Consider the following 19061-nt stretch of genomic DNA (forward strand, 5'->3'; position numbering starts at 1 on the left):
TTCTAGCTCCCGAAATGGGCTTGGGAGCAAGCCGTGTGGTGTATACTGGCAGTTGGTAGCCCAGTGTTTCACCGCGGGAATTGCAGAGCGTGTGTGAATAAGCGGAGTGCGTGCTGCGGTCTCCCAGGATTTTATGAGAAATGACATGACTTTAGTCCCTGCCGCAGGCACTGTTGTCACCCTGCTTGGGGAAGTGAGATGTATATGAAGAAGGGAAATACTTTGGTCTGTGAAATGACCTATAGCTCAGGGGATGATTCCAAGGCCAAAACCCAAGGGTTTCAGTCCCAGTTCTTTCTTTCCCTGTCAGCAGTTAGTATTTCAGTGCGCTGCAGCAGCTGGATGATTGCGGAGGGCTTCGTGCTGCAGCCTTGGGGTGCAGCCGTAGCTCACAGAGAGCTTCCCCAAGGTCGCTTCAGGCAGAGCTGGAAGCAAGCCCTCGATATACAATGGTGGCAAGTATCCAACCCCAGGCTTTGAGAAGGAAAAGAGAAAATTAGGTGGTACTATGGTCCCCTGTGTCATCCCGACTCATCCTGTAGCAGCCAGACCAGATAAGAGGTTTATGACTGCCTTTTCTCTATCTGAAGTACTTTGTCTCTTTGGAGTTTGCATTCCTGGAGTTCATTCCCCTCAACAGACCCAAGTGAGAGCGTTGTTAACTGTGTGTCTGTAAGTATTTGATTTTCCCTCTTTGATTTTCCAGGAGAAGGAACCAAGATCCTGGTGTTGCTGTAGTCCTGGCCAATATATGTATGGATTCCTCTGCTGCTTGTTTTCTGCTGTTATTGCAGTTGTATTAATTAGATGAGATCTCTGATATAGGTCTCAAAATGATGTGTTCAAAGCCTGGGGTGGGAAAGGGTTACGGTTATAAAATCAGAATAAATACCCAGAAGAAAGGGCTGCAATAACCTTGTGCCACATAATGTACTTGATGTGTGCAGTACTCTTGCATTTACAAAAGAGATCCCATTTAAAAATAGGGTAGGTCAAACTTTACATCATTTTTCCCCCACATATTTCCAGGAAAAAAGACCCATTTCTATGCTCCAGAAAGCCTGCAAAGCAAGCTCCAAGCTGAGGTATACCAAGTTTTTGGGACTCTGTAAGCCTTGGGTTTCCAACGCCTGCATCACTGAGAGATGCAGCAAGAGACCAAAAGGCACAATGTCATCTGTAAAAGAATTAAGATTTGGGGAGTATGGGGTGTACTTTAACTTTTGGTGACAATGGTGTGTCACCTTAGCCCTGATCTTCATTACAAAATTCTCCCTGTCTTTGCAGTTAGATCCTCTTAATCGGCTTTGTCGTATCTCATAGATGAATTTAATTAGGAAGATTTCATAGGAAATCATTAGGCAATTTCATAGGAAAGCAACAGCTTCTTCCCCACTGCCATCCTTCCCCTCCCTGGGGCTCTTACTCTGCTGTCACTTACTTCTCCCTTACTCGTTCCTTAGGAAAACAAGCAGTTCTGAAGCAGCAAGATGAATGACCCAACTTTCCCATGTATTTTTGCATGTCTGAGTGACTGAGTAGTCCAAAAGGTACAATCTCTGATAAATTTTGCTGGGTTTTTAGGGGAACCAGTGTGGCGGTGTGTGTTTCCACGTGGAGTTTCTGATGGCTAGCAAGGGGTAAGCTCACACAAGTGCTTCAGCTAAGGCACGGGCAGATTCCCTCTCCTTTTTCCATAGAAAACAACTGCTCTCAGAAGACTCAGAGGGGTGATCTTTGTGTCCTCTATCTGTTGTGAAAGGTGGTAGATCTGGCCAGAAGCCTGAGAGCTTATTTTGGGGAAAGCAGGCGGGCATCACCCTGACACACGGGTGGGAAGCAGTCTAAAACACGGCTGGCAGAGCTGCAGAGCACCAGTTCCAGGAGCTGGCAGGAACTAAACTCCAGAGCTGAGAACCTGTAGTTGAAAATCGCCTCTCTTCCCCCATCTCCTCTTAAAGGGGCACTTTCAGCCTCCCTAGGACCTCGCTGGGATTCCCAGGCTCTCAGTTCGGATGCTTTCTACTCACCGCTCTGGCTGTTTTCTAAGTTAAGTCTTCTGTGCGCGTTTTTCCCCCACTAAATTTGGGGAAACTCGGGGTCTTCAGGTCGGGCCACCTGGACCACCAAGGTTAAGCTTCGGCCACGCCGCCACAGCTGGGTTTAACGCCCGTTTTTCCCTATGTCCTTCCCGAAGGACGGCGTGCGACCCCGGCCGCTTCGAAACCTGCCCGCGATGGGACTCTCCCTCCCCGCCGCCGCCACCGGGACCTCCTGTCGCAGCGGCGGGGGGTGGCGATGCTCCTCGCCCCTGCGGGCTGCGCTCGGGGCTCTCCCCGCAGGGATGCCGGGCTGGGTGTGCTGCGGGGCCGGGGCGGCGGAGGCGGAGCCGGGCCCCGGGGCGGGGGGCTGCGCCCTGCCCGGGATTGGCGCCGGGCGGCGTGATGCCACGTCCGGCGGGGGAAGCCCTGCCTCGCTCGGGAGCCTCCCCCGCCGCCCGGCTCGGCGCGCAGGTGGAGCGGTGCCGGCGGACGGACGGACCGAGCGAGCGAGCGACCCGCGAACCGGGCGACCCGCCGAGCCCAGCCCGGCCCCGCTCCCCCTCCCGCCCCGGCGGCGCCGCAGCCGGCAGCATCGCGGCGGGACCGCCCGGGGATGCAGCCGCGCTAAGAACAAAAGCCCCCTCTACGCGGTCACGCTCCGGGGCTTTACAGCGGCCCGGCCAAACTTGGATCTCTGTTCCCCCCCCCCCCGCCCCCTCCGCCCAGCCGCGGCGGCGTCCGGATTGAACTCCCCGCTGCCTTCCCCGCGGGCAGCGCCTGGCTCCCGGGGATCCTTCCCCGCCCGCCGCCCTCGCCCGCTCCGCGCCGTCCCGCCGGGGCTGCCCGCGGAGGGGGGGGGCCGCGCCCCGCAGCCGGACGCCGCGCCGCCCCCCGGGGGGGGAACCCCGGGCCGCCTCCCCGCCGCGGGACCTTGGCTTTGCCCTTCGCACGGCAGGTGGCGGGGCCAGCGGAGAAGGATGCGTTTCTTCCCGTGGGGATTTTGGCTGCTGTGTGTCGCCTCCGCCCCGGCTCGCGGTGACAGCGGCAGCAAGGCGAGAAGCTGCGCCGAGGTCCGGCAGCTGTATGGGGCCAAGGGCTTCAGCCTCAGCGGCGTGCCCCAGGCGGAGATCTCCGGTGAGTCCCGCGGAGGGGAGGCGGCAGAAAGCGCGGTACCCCCATCCCCCCCTCGCCCCCGCCCGCCCCGGTCTGGGGGTGCCCCGGTCTGGGGGTGCGCCCGCGACCCGCCCGCCGGAGTTTTGTCTCGGGTCGTGGGCGGCGAGGAGTCGGACCCCAGAGGTGTCCCCGGGGGGCGGGCACCCCCCCTCTCCCTGTGCAGCACCCCTCCTAGCTGCTGCCCGGGCTGGAAGGGGTCTCTCTCCAGCGGTGGCGATGGGAAGGAAGCTGGGAGAGAGGGGGTGATGGCACCAAGTGTTCGGTGGCGGCTGGCTTCTTTTTTTTTCATTGTCTTGTTTCCTCTCTCTTGAATGCAACTGAAACGGTTTCAGGCTTTTGGTTCAGAAATCAGGATAATGGGACTGTAATGGATTTTGGTGTCGGAGCTGAAAACGCCACGAGGTTATGAGACAGAAAAATTGGTTTTTCTTAATCTTCTTTTGGACGGGAAACAAACCAGTAAACGGTATTTGTCAGTTGTTAGAAATGAAGCAGGAGTAAAATGACCCTGTGTCAAGTGTGGAAGCATAGAGGAAACCTGAGCAACCTATATTAGAGTGTGTCCTCTCGCCTTCGTTCTGGTTGTGGACAAATCTTGGTTGATTCCCTCCTCTTTGCAGAAAATCTCTGAAATACCAAAGAATATTCAAGGTCTGGTTTATGTTGGGTTGCTTGGTGTTTGGTTTTGTTTTTTTTTTTTTCTTCCTCCTTTATTCCTGAAAGCTTAGGGAAAACATGTTGAAGTATTGTATTTATTATTTTTTTTTAATTCTCATCTAAGTTGGGTTACACCAACTTGTGACCCATATCCGAGAGCTTTCTCCTCACTTGCAGGAGCTTCCTCCTTCAGACAAAGCATAAAACATGCAGGCGTACGTGCCAAAGGCAACCTACAGGGACATCCCAGTAAAATTGCAGTTTGTAGTTCACATCTAAGCTACAGAATGCCTTATGTTGAATATTTCATTGTGCAGTTTTCCAGGGAAACCAATTCGTTATCTGACCCGTGAATGGGAAAGGCTGAACCATATAAATGTCTCATAAACGTGAACAAATTAATACTTGCTTTGTCAAGTTGCAACCAAGAGTAAATTTCCAAACTAAAATGAGCAGTCCTTGAAGTTAAACAGTGGGAATTTCAAAATCTTTTGAACATCACTATTAACAGAATAGTAATTCACTTGAGCAAGAAAGTGGCTTTTTATATATTTGCGTCTAATTATTACAAATGCAAATGCATTAACAGCCGTATTTCAAGTGGAAAGTTCTTAGAAGACCAAGTGTTTACAAATACTGGTGGAGGTGGCTACAGCCCTGTGCGCGGGGGTAGTACTACAGGGGCAGTCCTTCAGCATCGCGGGAGTTGGGGTTCCGAGTGTCGCCTATGGCAGGTTAGCAGCGAGTAAAACCTCTACAAATTGCTGAGGTTCAAAAAGCGACAGAGGACACAAAGATTTGTAGGAACCAGGAGTTTTGCTCCCTGCTGTTTGTTGCTGCGAGCGTGGACGCTGGCAGCCCTAAGTAACAGCAGTTAAAATGATAGTATCAAACTGGGCATCTCTGGCTGTTACTGTAAACAGGGAAACTCTACAGATAAATGCTATAAAAACTTGAGGAATACCACATGGAAAGGCATACGAAGAAGTGCTTGGGGGAAGAAGGTCCCACACGTAAACTTGCTGCTGATATTATTAGCCCAGTATTTAAAGCAGCTAACGGACTTAATGATTTTCATTGGTAATTATCGTGCATACCTTCTGACTGATGCATATTCAGGAATGCCCTTTCTGTTGCTGTAGTACTTACCCAGTACAGTTAAAACACTGATGTATGTTAATAATAACCTCAGAAATGTTCCCAATAAAGGATAGTGGTGTGTATCCTGTGTGCTTTTTAGCGGTTGTGCGGGTTAGGGCAGAAGTTGACACCAGTTTTGTTGTCTCCAAAGAGAAGACTCCTGAGACCCTCCCGCAGTATCCCCGTAGGTAGTAAGTACAGGATCGCGCAGCTTATAATTCCATGTTTTGTTGAAATACTCAACCACCGCTTAAGGCTGGTTTCAGCAGCATTTCTTCAGCTTGCTGACCACAGGGGTTGTACTCTGTGTGGAGTCTTGTCGGGTCACAGCCGATTGACACCTGTAAACGCATACACATCCACGTACGATGACAACTTTAGGCTAAGTTAGGAAACGCTGATGAGGACGCTTCAGTGGTGGCTCCAGTTGGACCTGTGCTGAGGTTTCCTGATGGTGGCCTTCTCCATGTCGTCAGAGGTTCAAGAGCTACCCCAAGTACCATGTTTTTGTCTTATTTCCAAGCCCTCTGGAGGGGAAAGCCCTTCGCTTTCTCCAAGGGGATCTTGCTGTTCCTTCTCTTTCCGTTGCTTGCCCTGAAGCAAAGGGGAAGACTCATTTCTCTCAGCCTTGTCCCCCAAGCGATGCTGCCATGCTCCCGGCTGCTTTGAACTGGCTCCAGGCGCTGCTTGGTGTGTGTTGCCATCACACCAGCCTGGCACCAGCAGCCAAACCACAGGCTGCTCGCACCCCCAGAACTTGACTTGAAAAGGAGTTTAGTGAGCTCCCATGATGCAGGCTCTGACTCAGGCTGAGATGGCTCTGTTTATGTTGGTTTTAGAACACTTACTGCACGCTTTGCACCTTCTAATCTGTATTCCTTGTTATGATTTAAGAGGATTATGAGTAATATAAAGTCTCCACAGCTCAGCAGAAAGTAGTCCCTTCCTATTACTGAACAGATCAGTTAGAGAAGCAGTCGCACAGTTATTAGCTGGCTAATAGATAAGCATCTGATTCAGGGATAGACTCTTGGCTTACCAGATTTCTCATGAGCCACCTCAGCAGGGGTTCCTGGTTTTTTGCTAACGTCGTACCATGCCTTTAACATGTCTGCGCACTTTAAATGTGTCGGGTGCTGTTATTAAGTGTGTTTAGGGAATACGCGAGGTGTTATATCTCACTGCTTTGAAGTCAATGGCAAAACTCCCAAACATGAAAGAAGTGTCTGCTCGTGTTAGTAATCCTGGCGGACAGACGTGCACCCAGAGTCTCGGGTGAAGATCTGCATAGAAGAAAGTTTCTAACGCCAGGGGAAACTCTCCTGACTCCTTGAGTTTGGGAAAGTTACGACACTTGCTTCCATAAGACGTACTAACTTAAGCAAAGTTTTCCTTTATGTTGGAGAGAGCTCCCACTCACTGGGTGACCCACTCCTCCTTTCTGGGATCGCTAAAAAATACGGGCAAAGGGTTTGAGAGCTTCCAGGTCTTCTGTTTCCCCTTGAGTCGTCTGGAGGTAGCAAGCCTCAGTTCCTACTTTCCCATGTTCTTGCTACCCAGGCACCACCGCCCTGTCATGGGTCCCCTACTCTGGTGAGGGAGGGAGAAAGACGCCCTGCTCTTGGTGTGCTTCTTAGTGCCGGTGCTAAGGACTGGTCTTCTCGGGCTCGCAGCGTGGTTTGTGACGGAAGAGAGTGAGCCTCTACGGCAGAATATATTGTGTTTGGGGAAGATACCCGGTTTTCTCTGCTGGCTTGATAGAGTGGCATAGGATTACTGATGTTGGATGGGTGACTGCTCCCCAGCCCGGTGTCTCGAGCAGAGATAGTTCTCTCACGTACTGGAGAAGACTTGAGAGCTGTGATTGGACATGGATGTACTTGCTCACTGTTTGGGTTTGTTTATCCCCGAGATTAATCCTTCGTAGACTTGGCTCGCTGCTAGGTTGAGCCTGTTGACACGGGCGATGGGTGTAACACAGCGAAAGAAGAGGAGGGCACAGAATAAAGCCAGCTGGACTTTGCCAGGCCATATTGCTGCTCATCCGGTCATGCATCTCACACGTATGCTTCCCTGGTTCCTTAGCTGAAAGGAGTCAGAACTATTTTTTTTTTTTAATCTTTTGCTTCTTTTAGGCTGCATAATTTGATTTTGTAATGAAAACATTGACAAGTGTATGTGCTAGAGCCATTTGGAGGAGCGTCAGCTACGTAAAGAACAGGTCTGGCTACAGGCTGGGATGTGACAAGACTCTCAGAGTATGAAGGGGGTGATGAAACCCATTATTGGAGGGCATTTTAACTTCTGGCAGTTGCGGTACAAAAGGCATAAATGCAAAGATGGGGAAACCTGCATCTGTGGTATGAAAAAGAGAATCGGGGGCTCCTCCACTCCCAAGGAGAGGTCTTTACCAGTTAATTGAAAGGGGACACTCTGTTGCTCCAGCACTTTTTGAGGTGGTGGTTGTATTTGGGTTGTAGTTCCTCAAGGCGGGTGGGAACTCCCACATGCAATAATCAAGCCCTTTATGCTAATGAATTTGTTAGGAGCAAATTGGAATGGCCTTTGTAGCCTGCTCGGTTTAGAGTGCTATTTCTGATGAGGCGAAACACAGGGAATTGCGCCTTTTCCTCCATCTGGCAAGCGTATTGGTGCGAATGTTGGAGGAGGCCGTGCCTGAACTGTGCATCTCCATTTCTGTTTAACTTAAAATATACATAGAAATTTGCATATTTTACACATTGTGATTGTTTTGTTAATTTGTGACCGCAGAATGCGTGCCTACTAAACTATTAGGAAACTGAGATTTATGGAGAAAAATGGGCTCCCTCTGGCGGTTAGTTACGGGACCGACCCGGCCAGCCTGTGCCCTCGCACACCCCCTGCTCACCTGAGCCATCTCTGACATCTGGAACGCCTTAGGCTTCCATATCCTTTAAAGTTTTGTGGTGTTGACATTATTTTTCAGAGAATCTTCCTTTCTGTCGCCGTGATATGGGTGACTAAGCTCTCACCACGTAATTATCCTTATCAGCTGTGCCTGACAAAACTGTTTCAACAGCTCCTTTTGTTGGTGAAGCAAAAACCTGGTATTTTCTCTTCAAAAAAAAGAAATGTGCCTGCGTGTCTAGCTGGAGACGCCCACCACCACCACCACCGTGTGAGACCAAGGAGCTCGCCTCATCTCTCCTTTTGTTGTTCTCGCCCTGCTCTGTTTAAGAACACGTGTCAGTCAGTCTCTGGATGCACCAGGTGGGTTTGATAGGAGATACCTGGCTTTTGGCAGGGATTGTGAAACAGTTGGTTTAATGTTCTATCGCTTTCAGGACAATTGCCTCACATTGAGGGGACCGGATAGATATACTCCTCTGGGTAACTTCAATAATTAAGTGTGCTTTGACTTAACCAAAGGCGGGGAGGGAGCTGCTAACTTCATTATCAAAAATGTCTATTTAGAGCGAGAGGTTTTATTTCCCTCGCAGGTCACAACCATGATAACTGAAAACAGAGGCCGTGGAGCATCAGCCCATCAGCAGCAGCTGAGCACGGGCTCTGCACCCCACCACCGCTGCCCGTCGGACTGGGGAAGGGGTGGGGGGGACACGATCATCTAATTTTATTGCAGCATACAAATTGCATTAGGCGCAGTGTGGGAAGCCAAGGCAGGATGAAAGGCTGGCCCCGGCCTCGCAGAGTTGTTGGTTTGGGCAGTAACCCCGACCCCGCTGCCTGCGGTGGTCCCGGCACCGAGTGGCCGGGGCCAGAGTGTTCCTTGTTTTGCAGGATCATGGAAGCGAGGAGCAGGGCAGGTGAGGGGGGGTTAGCAGGTGTCACTGGCGCAGGGACAACTTCTGTATGGGCTTTCAGCCTTCAGCTGGAAATACTGGCTGGGAATTTCAGGGGAAATGCTTATCAATGCTTATAAGTATCTAAAGGGTGGGTTGAAGGAGGATGGAGCCAGACTCTTTTCAGTGGTTCCCGGTGACAGGACAAGGGGCAACGGGCACAAGTTGGAACATAGGAGCTTCCACTCAAATATGAGAAAAAACTTCGCGGTGAGGGTGACAGAGCCCTGGAACGGGCTGCCCAGGGAGGTCGTGGAGTCCCCTTCTCTGGAGATTTTCAAGACCCGCCTGGATGCAGTCCTGAGTAACATGCTCTGACATGCTCTGGGCAATCCTGCTTCAGCAGGGGAGTTGGACTAGATGATCTCTATGGTCCCTTCCAACTCTAAAAATTCAGTGAAATTCAGTAAATTCAGTGAAAACCAGGGAAACAAGACATCCCAATTCTGTGGAAATCTGCAGGCTTCCTTGGGGAAAACAGCTTTAGTTTCTGTTTTGCTGCCTTGGCCCCTGCTGATAGCAACATATTTCCATATATTGGGTTTCTTTCCTTGTCCCATGAGGTGCTTTTGTGTACATCTAGCAGGCAGGCAGCCTGACAGAGGGGACAACATCAAGACAGCGTGATGCTCTGGAGTACAGCTGGCCCTGCCAGCTCTGTCTCATTTCTGTAACTGGGCATTCGTTACCTCCAAATGGGATTCCTTGCTTCCCTTCAAGCAAGCAGCTTCCAAGATGGCTCCGACTGCCCTGCAGAAGTGCAGAGGTCCTGCTGTATCCCCCTGAGCGTTCTGCACTGCAGCAGGCGTGTCTCAAGCATGTAGAGTCACCTTTTCGATTTTTCCTGTGGAAGAGCATCTCCTTAGTCGAGCGTTAGTTCAGAAAGGAGTTGGACATTCTACTTCTGGTCGCGTGACAGTAAAGCTGGGGAGGAGCGCTTGATGCTGACTTTCATCTGCCCCTTCTGGGCTTTCTGCATAGATTGAGTCTTTCTGAAAATCCCAAGCAAGTCCCTCCTTGTTTCCACCTGTACGAGTTAGGTCAGCGTTGGGACATCTTTTCCAGTGCTTCTCCAAGAACTTGCTACCAGGCTCAGCTGTGAGAAGGAAGGAGAGGTTCAGGGGGCAGCTTGGTGGGGCAGAGACACCACCTGCTTGGGTGGCAAGTCCGTACAGAGACTCTTTGTCTCTAAATCTCCCTAGAAAAAATCACATTCTTGCTCTCCTGTCTGTGCAAGGAGGATTGTGAAGCTGTCTTCCTGACAGCTGTGGGGATGGCTGCCCCACCGTGATGGGGAGAGACCCAGGGAATGGAGACCCCAAAGCTTGCAGGAACTCTCACAGCAGTCACTTGAAGGTTATTCCATCGTTTTTTGTGCAAAGTTCCTGTAGTTGCCATTGCATTAGGATATTTCCCCTCAAAGTTACCAAAAATAAATACAATTCAAAACTCAGTGAAAGCGGAAAATTTCCTTTTTTCCCCTCTTACCCATGAAGGACAGACTCCCCTCTCCTGTGTTGTGTATATACCCTGGGACTCCGCTCCTCAGAATATGTTATATCCCTGACAGGTGAAACCCGTCTTTAAGTAACATTTGATTCCCAGGGAATCAGGTTACTTCTGTTGCCAGATCATTCTGCAAAAAATAATGAAGCTTTAGACTGCAGGCACTTAAAATGCTTGTCTGTGCGTGACAGAGCTGTGAGCTGGGCCAGTCACTTCTGCCCAGTAACGTGTTCCCCTTTTACTTGGAATTCTTCAGATACAGAAAACTTACTTTTTCTTTTTCTTTCTTACGATTTGAATAAGCAGAGTGTGCTGTGACAGTTACTCACAACGCTCTAGTTCTGAGTTTTAGAAAAATACATTAATCACAGTTGTGTTGACTGTACAGAGATTATAAAACTAATTTAATTTTTTGTGCCTTTTCGTATACAGCGCGGCATGAATCAAAAGTACAGAATTACGCAGCTGTTATGAACTCCGATGCTAGCAACACGAGTAAAACATTTTTTTAAATTGCCATGCGTTCTTCTGAAGTATTAAAAAAAGAAGAAAACAACAACAAAAAAGTTTTACTGTGGGTTCGGGGAGCAACACGATAGTACTTACGCAGACAGTCAGTCTTTTATATGACTAAAATGCAAATACTCTATGACAAATAGTTTTGGCTTGCAAAAAATTGGTATTTTATAGGATTGTAAAACTATACTGTATAATTCAGTTGGAGTGTTTCCACCAGCTTTACACAAGTCTCTTGCCTTTTAGCTGGAGCAGACGGGCATATTTCTAAAATATGAATATGTTAGAAGTTCTTCTAGTTGTAAATTTTGTTCATAAATAAAAATATAATAAAAGCACTGTCAGAAATTAATGGTACTCTCTTAAAAATACAGATAAAAGGAGGCTACTTCGGTCTCTTTTGCTCTCAGTCCATGTTGTTGCAGTCAAGTTTGCAGTGATTTGATTGTGTAATTGATCCTGAAGTGAGGGCCAAACACAGCGTAGGGTGAATTCTCTCTGAGCGGCAAAGCAGGGCTGCTGTATTAGCGCCTCTTGTCCACTCCAGCCGTCTCTCCAGATAAGCTGAATGGTGGAAATCGGGAGCTGTAATTACCACGGGGGCTTGGCAGGAGGGAGGTCTGGGTCCTAGTCTGCATCTGGGTGCAGAGTTTCGCCATGAAGCTGGAAAAGCCACTTCACTTTGCTCTTTTCAGCAGTTTCCTCTACCATAAACACTAAATTGGAATGTGAGAGCTTGAATAGCTCATGGGAAGCTGGGTTTATTAAACTCTAGTCCCTGGATGTAAGAGCGCCTTAAAAGAGCGCAGTGGTCTTCTTCCCCCGATGCAGTTGCTCGCTGTGCACAGCTGCATGAGTTTAAAACAGTTGTATAACCAGTTTAGATTTTACAAACATCTGTTTGGCTTTGTGACAGAATACCAAAGAAGCCCGGCAAAAAAAAACCCAACGCCTCTCGCTCCCCTTTCATTTGTGGGAGGTCTCACAGAGGCTTCCATGTTGAGGAGGCTGGTATTTTTATTAGAGAGGCTCTCTAAGGCCAAACCATAGCTAGGGACTCATCTGCTGTGAATTTGAGGAAGGGCTGCACAATAGTGGGAACCCGTGGGTAGAAGTCCCACTGACTCAGCCGCAGGCTCCCCAGGGCCTGTGCCCCATCCTGTCTGATGGTGGTAGGATGTAGCAACATCCCAACTGCTTGTGCTTTGGAGGGGGGAGGTGGAGGGGATGGAGGTTGGAGTGGAGGAGAGATTGGGAAGTGCCTGGGGAGGTCAGAGAAGTGCTCCACTTCTTGCCTTTCATCTGCCACTAGCGTGTTCCCAAAATGAATCTGAGCTCAGATGTGCAAAAAGCGATACGATGATACACAAATATCTGCATGGGTGTCTGTAACGTACCAGGTAGCGGAGTCCCCACACAGAGCTCAAGAGCAAGGAAACCTCCTTGATCCCCTTGTTCCTCAGCGCTGCCCTGGAGGTCCTGTCCTCGTGGTGGTGATCAGGTACTACGTTGTGTCTGCCCGGCTGAGTTTGTGCTTTTGTCCTCTTTTCTAGGCTTTGCATTAAGTTGATTTAGAACGGTATCTGCTGGACTCGCCGTGTCTTGGGGAGTTGTATTTGATTTTATTTGATCAGTTAATAGTAAACAATAGCTTAATTATCTTTTCTGCACAGAGGTAATTAAGAGGCAGAAAAAGTTTGGATGTGGAAAGTGTGGCTTCAGTTCTTCTGTGTGCTGGAGTTTACGTGGGGTAATAATACATGATGCCACTTATTAGGCACGTTAAAGCAAGGTGGTCAGAATGGTGATGTGGAGGGTTGGAATTAGGTGTGGGAGAGCAAAGCAGAGTGCTGTAAATTGCTCTTTAGGTTTACCTGGCAAGTATTTTACTTGACTAGTTGCGGAGTATGAGAAGTGACCCAAATCATGCTAGAAAAGGGTTTGTTTAGGTAACTGATACCCAGCCTCAAGCATGTGGCACACTGGTGGCCCACTCTTTGCTTCTCTCTCCATGAAGTTTCCCAGCCGCTCCTTGCTGTGTTGACTATCGCTCTCTACAACTACCTGAAAGGAGATGGTATTGAGGTGGGGTCGGTCTCATTTTGCCAGGTAACAATCAATAGGACAAGAGGAAACAGTGTCCAGTTGTGGCAGGGGAGGTTTAGATTGGATATTAGGAGAAATTTCTGCACTGAAAGGGTTGTCAAGCCCTGGAACAGGCTGCCCAGTGGTTGAGTGGTTGAGTCGCCATCCCGGGAGGTATTCAAAAGACATGTTGGTGTCGCACTTGGGGACGTGGTTTAGTGGTGGACTTGGCAGTGTTAGATTAACAGTTGGACTCAATAATCTCAACGGTCTTTTCCAACATAAGTGCTTGGTTCCATGACTTTTGGGAGGTCTCTTCTGTGTCCAAAATACCAACTTCTGCAGGCGCATGGTGGATCTACGCTGGGCTTGTGTAGGGTGGGGGCATTGTCTGGCCATGTGCCCTGTGTTCTCACACACACACCTGCCGTGCAACTGGGTAAGTCCTCTCTTGGGTATGATGCAGTGCCTATACTTTGATGTAGCATGCACCTTTGCTCTCGCAATGCGTAAGGAGTCATTGGTGTGGCTTTAAATGTGTCCACAAATGGAAGAATGACTCATCCTGGTCCAAAGCTGGAGCTCCATTGCTTTACTCTTAGTGTTGGCATAAAGGTGACATTGGCATCCAGAACAACTTGGTGTTTGAAAGCGATGGAGCATACAGCTATGTCTTTTTGAAAAGCTGACCGCTGCTGTTGTATAAGAGAGGTTATGGTTTATTGCCAAGAAACTGGAAGCGACTCGTGGGTTTTATTTATTTTTATATATATGTGTGTGTGTGTGAGTGTCCGTACCTGGGGTGGTAGCTCAGGAAAGGGGATTTTGAGGGCCTGCTTCTTCCTGGCGCTGCTGGTTCAGCCCCAGCCGTGGAGGGGCTGCTCCCACAGCTGCTCCCTTGTGCCACTGGCCCTGCGGGAGGAGATTGCCCTGCCTGAGCTCAGACGTGCAGCAGCCTCCCAAGATGAAGGTGGAGGACAGTTTGCTCTGCCATATCCATGGGTACTGCGCTGTTCAGTTGTGGGATCTCTTAAAGCCCCAGATATCTCCATTCCTGTGCAGATGCCTTTTGTATCAGGGTGGCTGCCTGTTGCCAAGTGGACTGATTTCGCTGCTCTGTAGGACAATACATTCAGGGGAAACCTAAAACAAATGTTGATAGCACTTTTGCAGAACTAATTAAAATGAAATTTTCATTGGTAAATCTTCACAGGTGCCAGCAAATATAAATAAGCAAAGCTTAAGCTGTGACTTTGCTCTTGTTAAAATAAACAGAGAGGAAATGCCTTCTGACACAGGGCACATTTCAATTGTAAACCAGGAAAGAAAGCCACTCTGTTTAAATGCAGTATCATTTCTCCCACTATCTGGGATCAGCTGTCTGGGGGCTTGAGTTTTGTCTTAATAAGTAACACTGCTGCCACTGTTTGTGTTGCACTGAAGCAATCTCCTGTCACAGTCATAAATTAAATATTTTTCAGTTACCAATACACTCTGTGACAGGGTTTAGGACTTAAATTCCTAAATATATCTGCTGATGTGTGTGTATCCAGCAACATGGTCTTGTGTTATCCTGCTATCACTGGTGTATTCTGAGCATGTTACGTCACTCGGGCTGATCTGGCTATCCTTTTTGTCAGCTAGAGATAGAGACACCTGAAATGCCCCTTTCCACTATTCTTTATGGGAGCAGTGGTTGCTCCCAGAGCCCGGTGTGCCTGCGGATACTGAGACCCCTGCAACAGCAAACTTCCAGAAGTGGTGTGGAAAAACAATGTTCTTTTCTTGTTCTGTAAATGGAGGGATGCAGAATTTGTGTAGTTGAAATACATAGAAGTACAATAATTGATTAAAGAAAATGAACTATTTGCATGCTGTATTTAAAAAAAAAAAAGAGTGTGGAATGCCTTATACCCTTCTGTTCAGTGATTGTGAGACTGCATCTGGAGCATGATGTCCAATTTCGGGCTACCCCGTAAAGGAAAGGTATGGCTATACTGGAGCGACCAAGATACAGGCCACAAGATGGTTAGGGTGTCAGGATATGTGATGTACAAGGGGAATCTGTGAAATCTGGGTTTGGTCAGCATTGAGAAGTCTAGAAGAATCACAGAATGGTTAGAGTTGGAAGGGACCTTAAAGATCATAGAGTTCCAACCCCCTGCCCTGGGCAGGGACACCTTCTACTAAACCAGGTTGCTCAAAGCCCCATCCAGCCTGGCCTTGAACACCTCCAGGGATCTGGCATCCACAGCTTCTCTGGGCAACCTGTTCCAGTGTCTCACCACCCTCACAGGAAAGAATGTCTTTCTAGTATCTAGTCTAAATCTCTCCTCTTTCAATTTAAAACCATTACCGCTCATCCTATCACTACATTCCCTGATAAAGAGTCCCTCCCCATCTCTCCTGTAGGCCCCCTTCACGTACTGGAAGGCCATTACAAGGTCTCCCCAGAGTCTTCTCTTCTCCACTCTGAACAACCCCAACTCCCTCAGCCTGTCTGAGAGAAAGGAAGCAAGGTGAGATCCCACTGCTGTCTGCAACTACTTAATGGGTGGTAATAAAGAAGGTGAAGGCAGAGTTGAGTGCAGAGATGGGAGTTGGCAGACAAAAGTTGGAACTGGAGAAATTCTAATTTCATACATGGAAAGATTTTTTTTTCAACATGAGCAGTTGAACACTGGAGCAGGAGCCCAGAGAGATGGTGGGATTTCCATCTCCATCCTTGAAGATATTCAGAATTTGAGTGGACAAGGCCCTGGGGCACCTGCTCTAGTTGGCCATGCTTTGAGTGAGAGGTAGGATTAGGTGGCTCCAGAAGGCCTTTCAGCTTAAATTATTCTGTGATTCTGTCCAGATGCTGCAATTGTGCCATGTGCAGACAAATCAGGTGCGTGTGTAGGTAAAGCTCTTTCATTAATGAACGTCTTCAAAGGAGGAGGGGTGAAAGGAAATCCTTCCAGTACTGCCATGTCATGTTTGTGTTTTTTTAACTTATTTATTAGTTTGTGAAATATGACATCTAGTGAAGTAAAAAAGGAGAAGCAATGTTCTCCTACGTGAGTAAAAACCTGTGCTGGTACTTCAGAGGTCCGACTTCAATTTTCTGCTCTGGCACATGTGTCTGGCATGACCTTGGGGGAGTTGCTTAATCTGTCTGTATCTCCAATCCCCATCTGTGCGTTACTGTCTTTAAATTATAATATCTTGTTTGTGTAATTTGTCTTTAAATTATAAAGTCTTGGAGTACTAAGTCTCACTATTTCTCTATATTTCACTATACAGTACTTATCACAATGGGACCATAAATCTTCATCAGTCCCGTGATACATGAGTAATAAACAGTAACAGCATAATTTAGGGCCACATTCTGCCTCTGTTCTCATGATGTATAAAGACAGGGGGGGTTTTGTTGATTAAAATGCTGTGCCGTTCAACCTAACGAAGATACATGGGCCTTACTGAACAGATTTTTACGAGCCTGTTGTTGGCTCTTTTGGTTTGTTGGGTTTTTGTTTTGTTTCATCATTACTCATTGATTGCAGGTATCTAAACAATTTGCTTGGCAGATCAGGGAATAATAAATTCCTTTAATCTGTGTCTCTTTCAGTTTAATTATTGTTAACTCATTACTTATTGTTTAGCTTAATGGGTAATGAACTCTGTTCACAGTGCAGTGGAAAAGAGTTGGACTGCAGAGACAGAACTGGATTCTCCGGTTCTTTTGAAGGTACAAGCCAAAATTGCAGAGTCACTGAACATTTAATTCTAGGTTAGACTGGAGGTTACCAGTAGGCGTACCGCTACTACCTTTCCAGGCTTGAATATAGGTTAACATTATTTCGGTTGGTTCCAGGCCTGGCATTGTACTACATCTGTTGCTTTATTTTTAGACAGTTAAGAAACTGGTGACTACTATGTAGACAGCTATTTTTGTCTTGATTATAAGACAGTGTCTAATAAAATCACATGTAGTACAACCCTAATTATTACAGGCAGACTTTGCATGTGTGACTGCGGTGGTACTTACTGTGTTGAACCACTTCCTGTGATGTTTAGTGCTGTGTTCAGACCTTCTGCAGCCGGGGGGATCGATACTTCATCCTCTCAGGGATGCTGTGGTCTCTAGTGCCACGCTGCTGAGCACGTGGGTCGTGTTTTGAGACTACCCCTTTCTCTCCTTTCCTCATCTTGTAATTTTTGTTCCCTTCGCGTGACGGAAGGCTCAGTGAACCGTACGTAGCAGGCGGTGGTCGTCCCACCGTGTTGTGCCAGCGGCGGCTTCTGGGGCGGTGGTGGTGCTGAGGGGGCTGTCACCAACCCAAGAGAGTACGCACAGGTCAGGGTCACCCCCATCGCTTCGCTTTCAGGCAGCAACTCGGTTCGGCCCCTGAAACCCACATCCACTGTGTCACATATAACACAATCTAAAATACGACGGTGTATTTTTTAATGATGTGTGTTAAGCTTTCTTCCTAAGAGTGAGGGAAGCCGGAGACAGCAGAAGTTAGAGGAGACTAATGTGCCAGGGAGGGGAGCAGGACGTGTGGAGTCACTCTAAAAATGAACAGCAGATTGTTCATCATTTGCTGCCTGCTCTTATAGCCGGGCGGGCTGGCTTCAGGCGTGCCTCCCTCAGTTCTGCACCGATTCACGCAGGAATCTGAAAGAGTAGAAATACTACCAAGACTTCTTCCCCGTAGCGCCAGGGCTGAGGCTCTGGAGCAGACCGCGAAGCCTGCAAACACAGTTGCCCTTGGTAGAAATGGAACTTTCCTATCAGGATATCATCAGCTTCTTCAGCTACGATGAAGAAAAGAGGATAGGGATTTCAGTGAGAAACCATGCTGAATGGCTGCTGAGGGCTTGGCACCGCGTCACGGAAAGGTTGAGTGTGGCTGTATGTCAAAGATCAGTGTTGAAATGTTTATTATGGGCTTGCTACTGTTTTCTGCTCGGTCATCAGGAGAAGACAGTTCATAGCACTCGTTATTGCCTGACCATTCTCAGCACAGATTTTATGCAATACACTTTCTCGCAAAATAAAGGAGGAGAGAGATGCTGGATGCCCCAGAACACTAAGCTGCTGCTCTGGACATATTTTTCCACTCCTGGGGAAGGAGTTGTTCTGTGCACAGTGTTCCCCACAAAAGCCCTCTTAATACGGATGACATTACCCACATTTGTAGAAGAGAAAATGACACTTGCCAAATTTGCAAATCACAGTTGTGTTTCTGTCAGCTTTGGCAGTTACATGGCTTCTGGTAACGCTAATGAAGGCAATCTGCTTTTAATTTAAAATCCTCCCTGCAGAAAAAAAGAGCTGGCAGTTGAGGGATTCGGCAGTGTCCTTGTGTGAAACTTCTCTTTCCTTATTTTCTATGGTTTGCTTTAGGAATATATTTTAATTAACAGTTTCTCCTCGGCTAAAGTAGCCAAATATGCAGGAATGTACTTACGCAACAACTACCTGTACCAGTTCTGCAGTAAATCACTTCTTTGTCTTCATTTGATGAGCAATTCTAATTAACCAAATAAAAATACTGCTTACCTTGCACTTAACTCAGCATGTTTGCTGTCTCTCCTACGATTGGGGGACCGAGGACGGCGGCTTTTGTTTAGATGACTTTTTTGGAGACTCAGCAAGGCCAAGGTGGTCAAGCGGCACAAGGAGGGGACAGTGGCCAGAGGAGGACTCTGCCTGTGGAGCAGCTCCTCCGGGCAGGTGGGGGACACTGAAGGCTGCAGGCTCTCCCCAAAGGCTTGTCTTGTCCCTGCCTCTTGCGGGCACAGGGGAGGGAGACAGAGGAGAGGGGGAAGACAGCGTTGCTCAGGTCATGTTTGAATGCAGTATCTTTGAAGGCTTTTTGCCTTAGTTCAGAAGGTACTGGAGCAAACCATGGATCTAGTCAGCATAATTTTGTGCTTTGCACAGTAGTAAATTATCTGTGCTTGGAGAAGAGTATAGGGAAGGTGTGTCTGTGTGTAAAACACGCATGCCTACAGCGATGCTGATGCGGTCCTGCAGCAGAATCATCTAGAAACGATCAAAGTGTCCACCCATGTGTTGTGGTCGCTTGCTGCAGCCCTCGGTCCT

General features: G+C 48.3%; 1 protein-coding gene across 1 annotated transcript in view; it reads left to right on the top strand.

Annotated features, from left to right (window-relative positions):
* The first annotated feature begins 3019 nt into the window (after nt 1–3019).
* GPC1 (glypican 1) overlaps nt 3020–19061 on the top strand; it is a 216201-nt gene continuing 200159 nt past the window's right edge. The window contains exon 1 of the mRNA XM_074153481.1: nt 3020–3176. Coding sequence (XP_074009582.1) covers nt 3020–3176 — 157 coding nt within the window. The remainder of the gene's footprint in view (nt 3177–19061) is intronic.

Source organism: Numenius arquata, chromosome 9 (assembly GCF_964106895.1).
Source record: "Numenius arquata chromosome 9, bNumArq3.hap1.1, whole genome shotgun sequence".
Taxonomy (NCBI): domain Eukaryota; kingdom Metazoa; phylum Chordata; class Aves; order Charadriiformes; family Scolopacidae; genus Numenius; species Numenius arquata.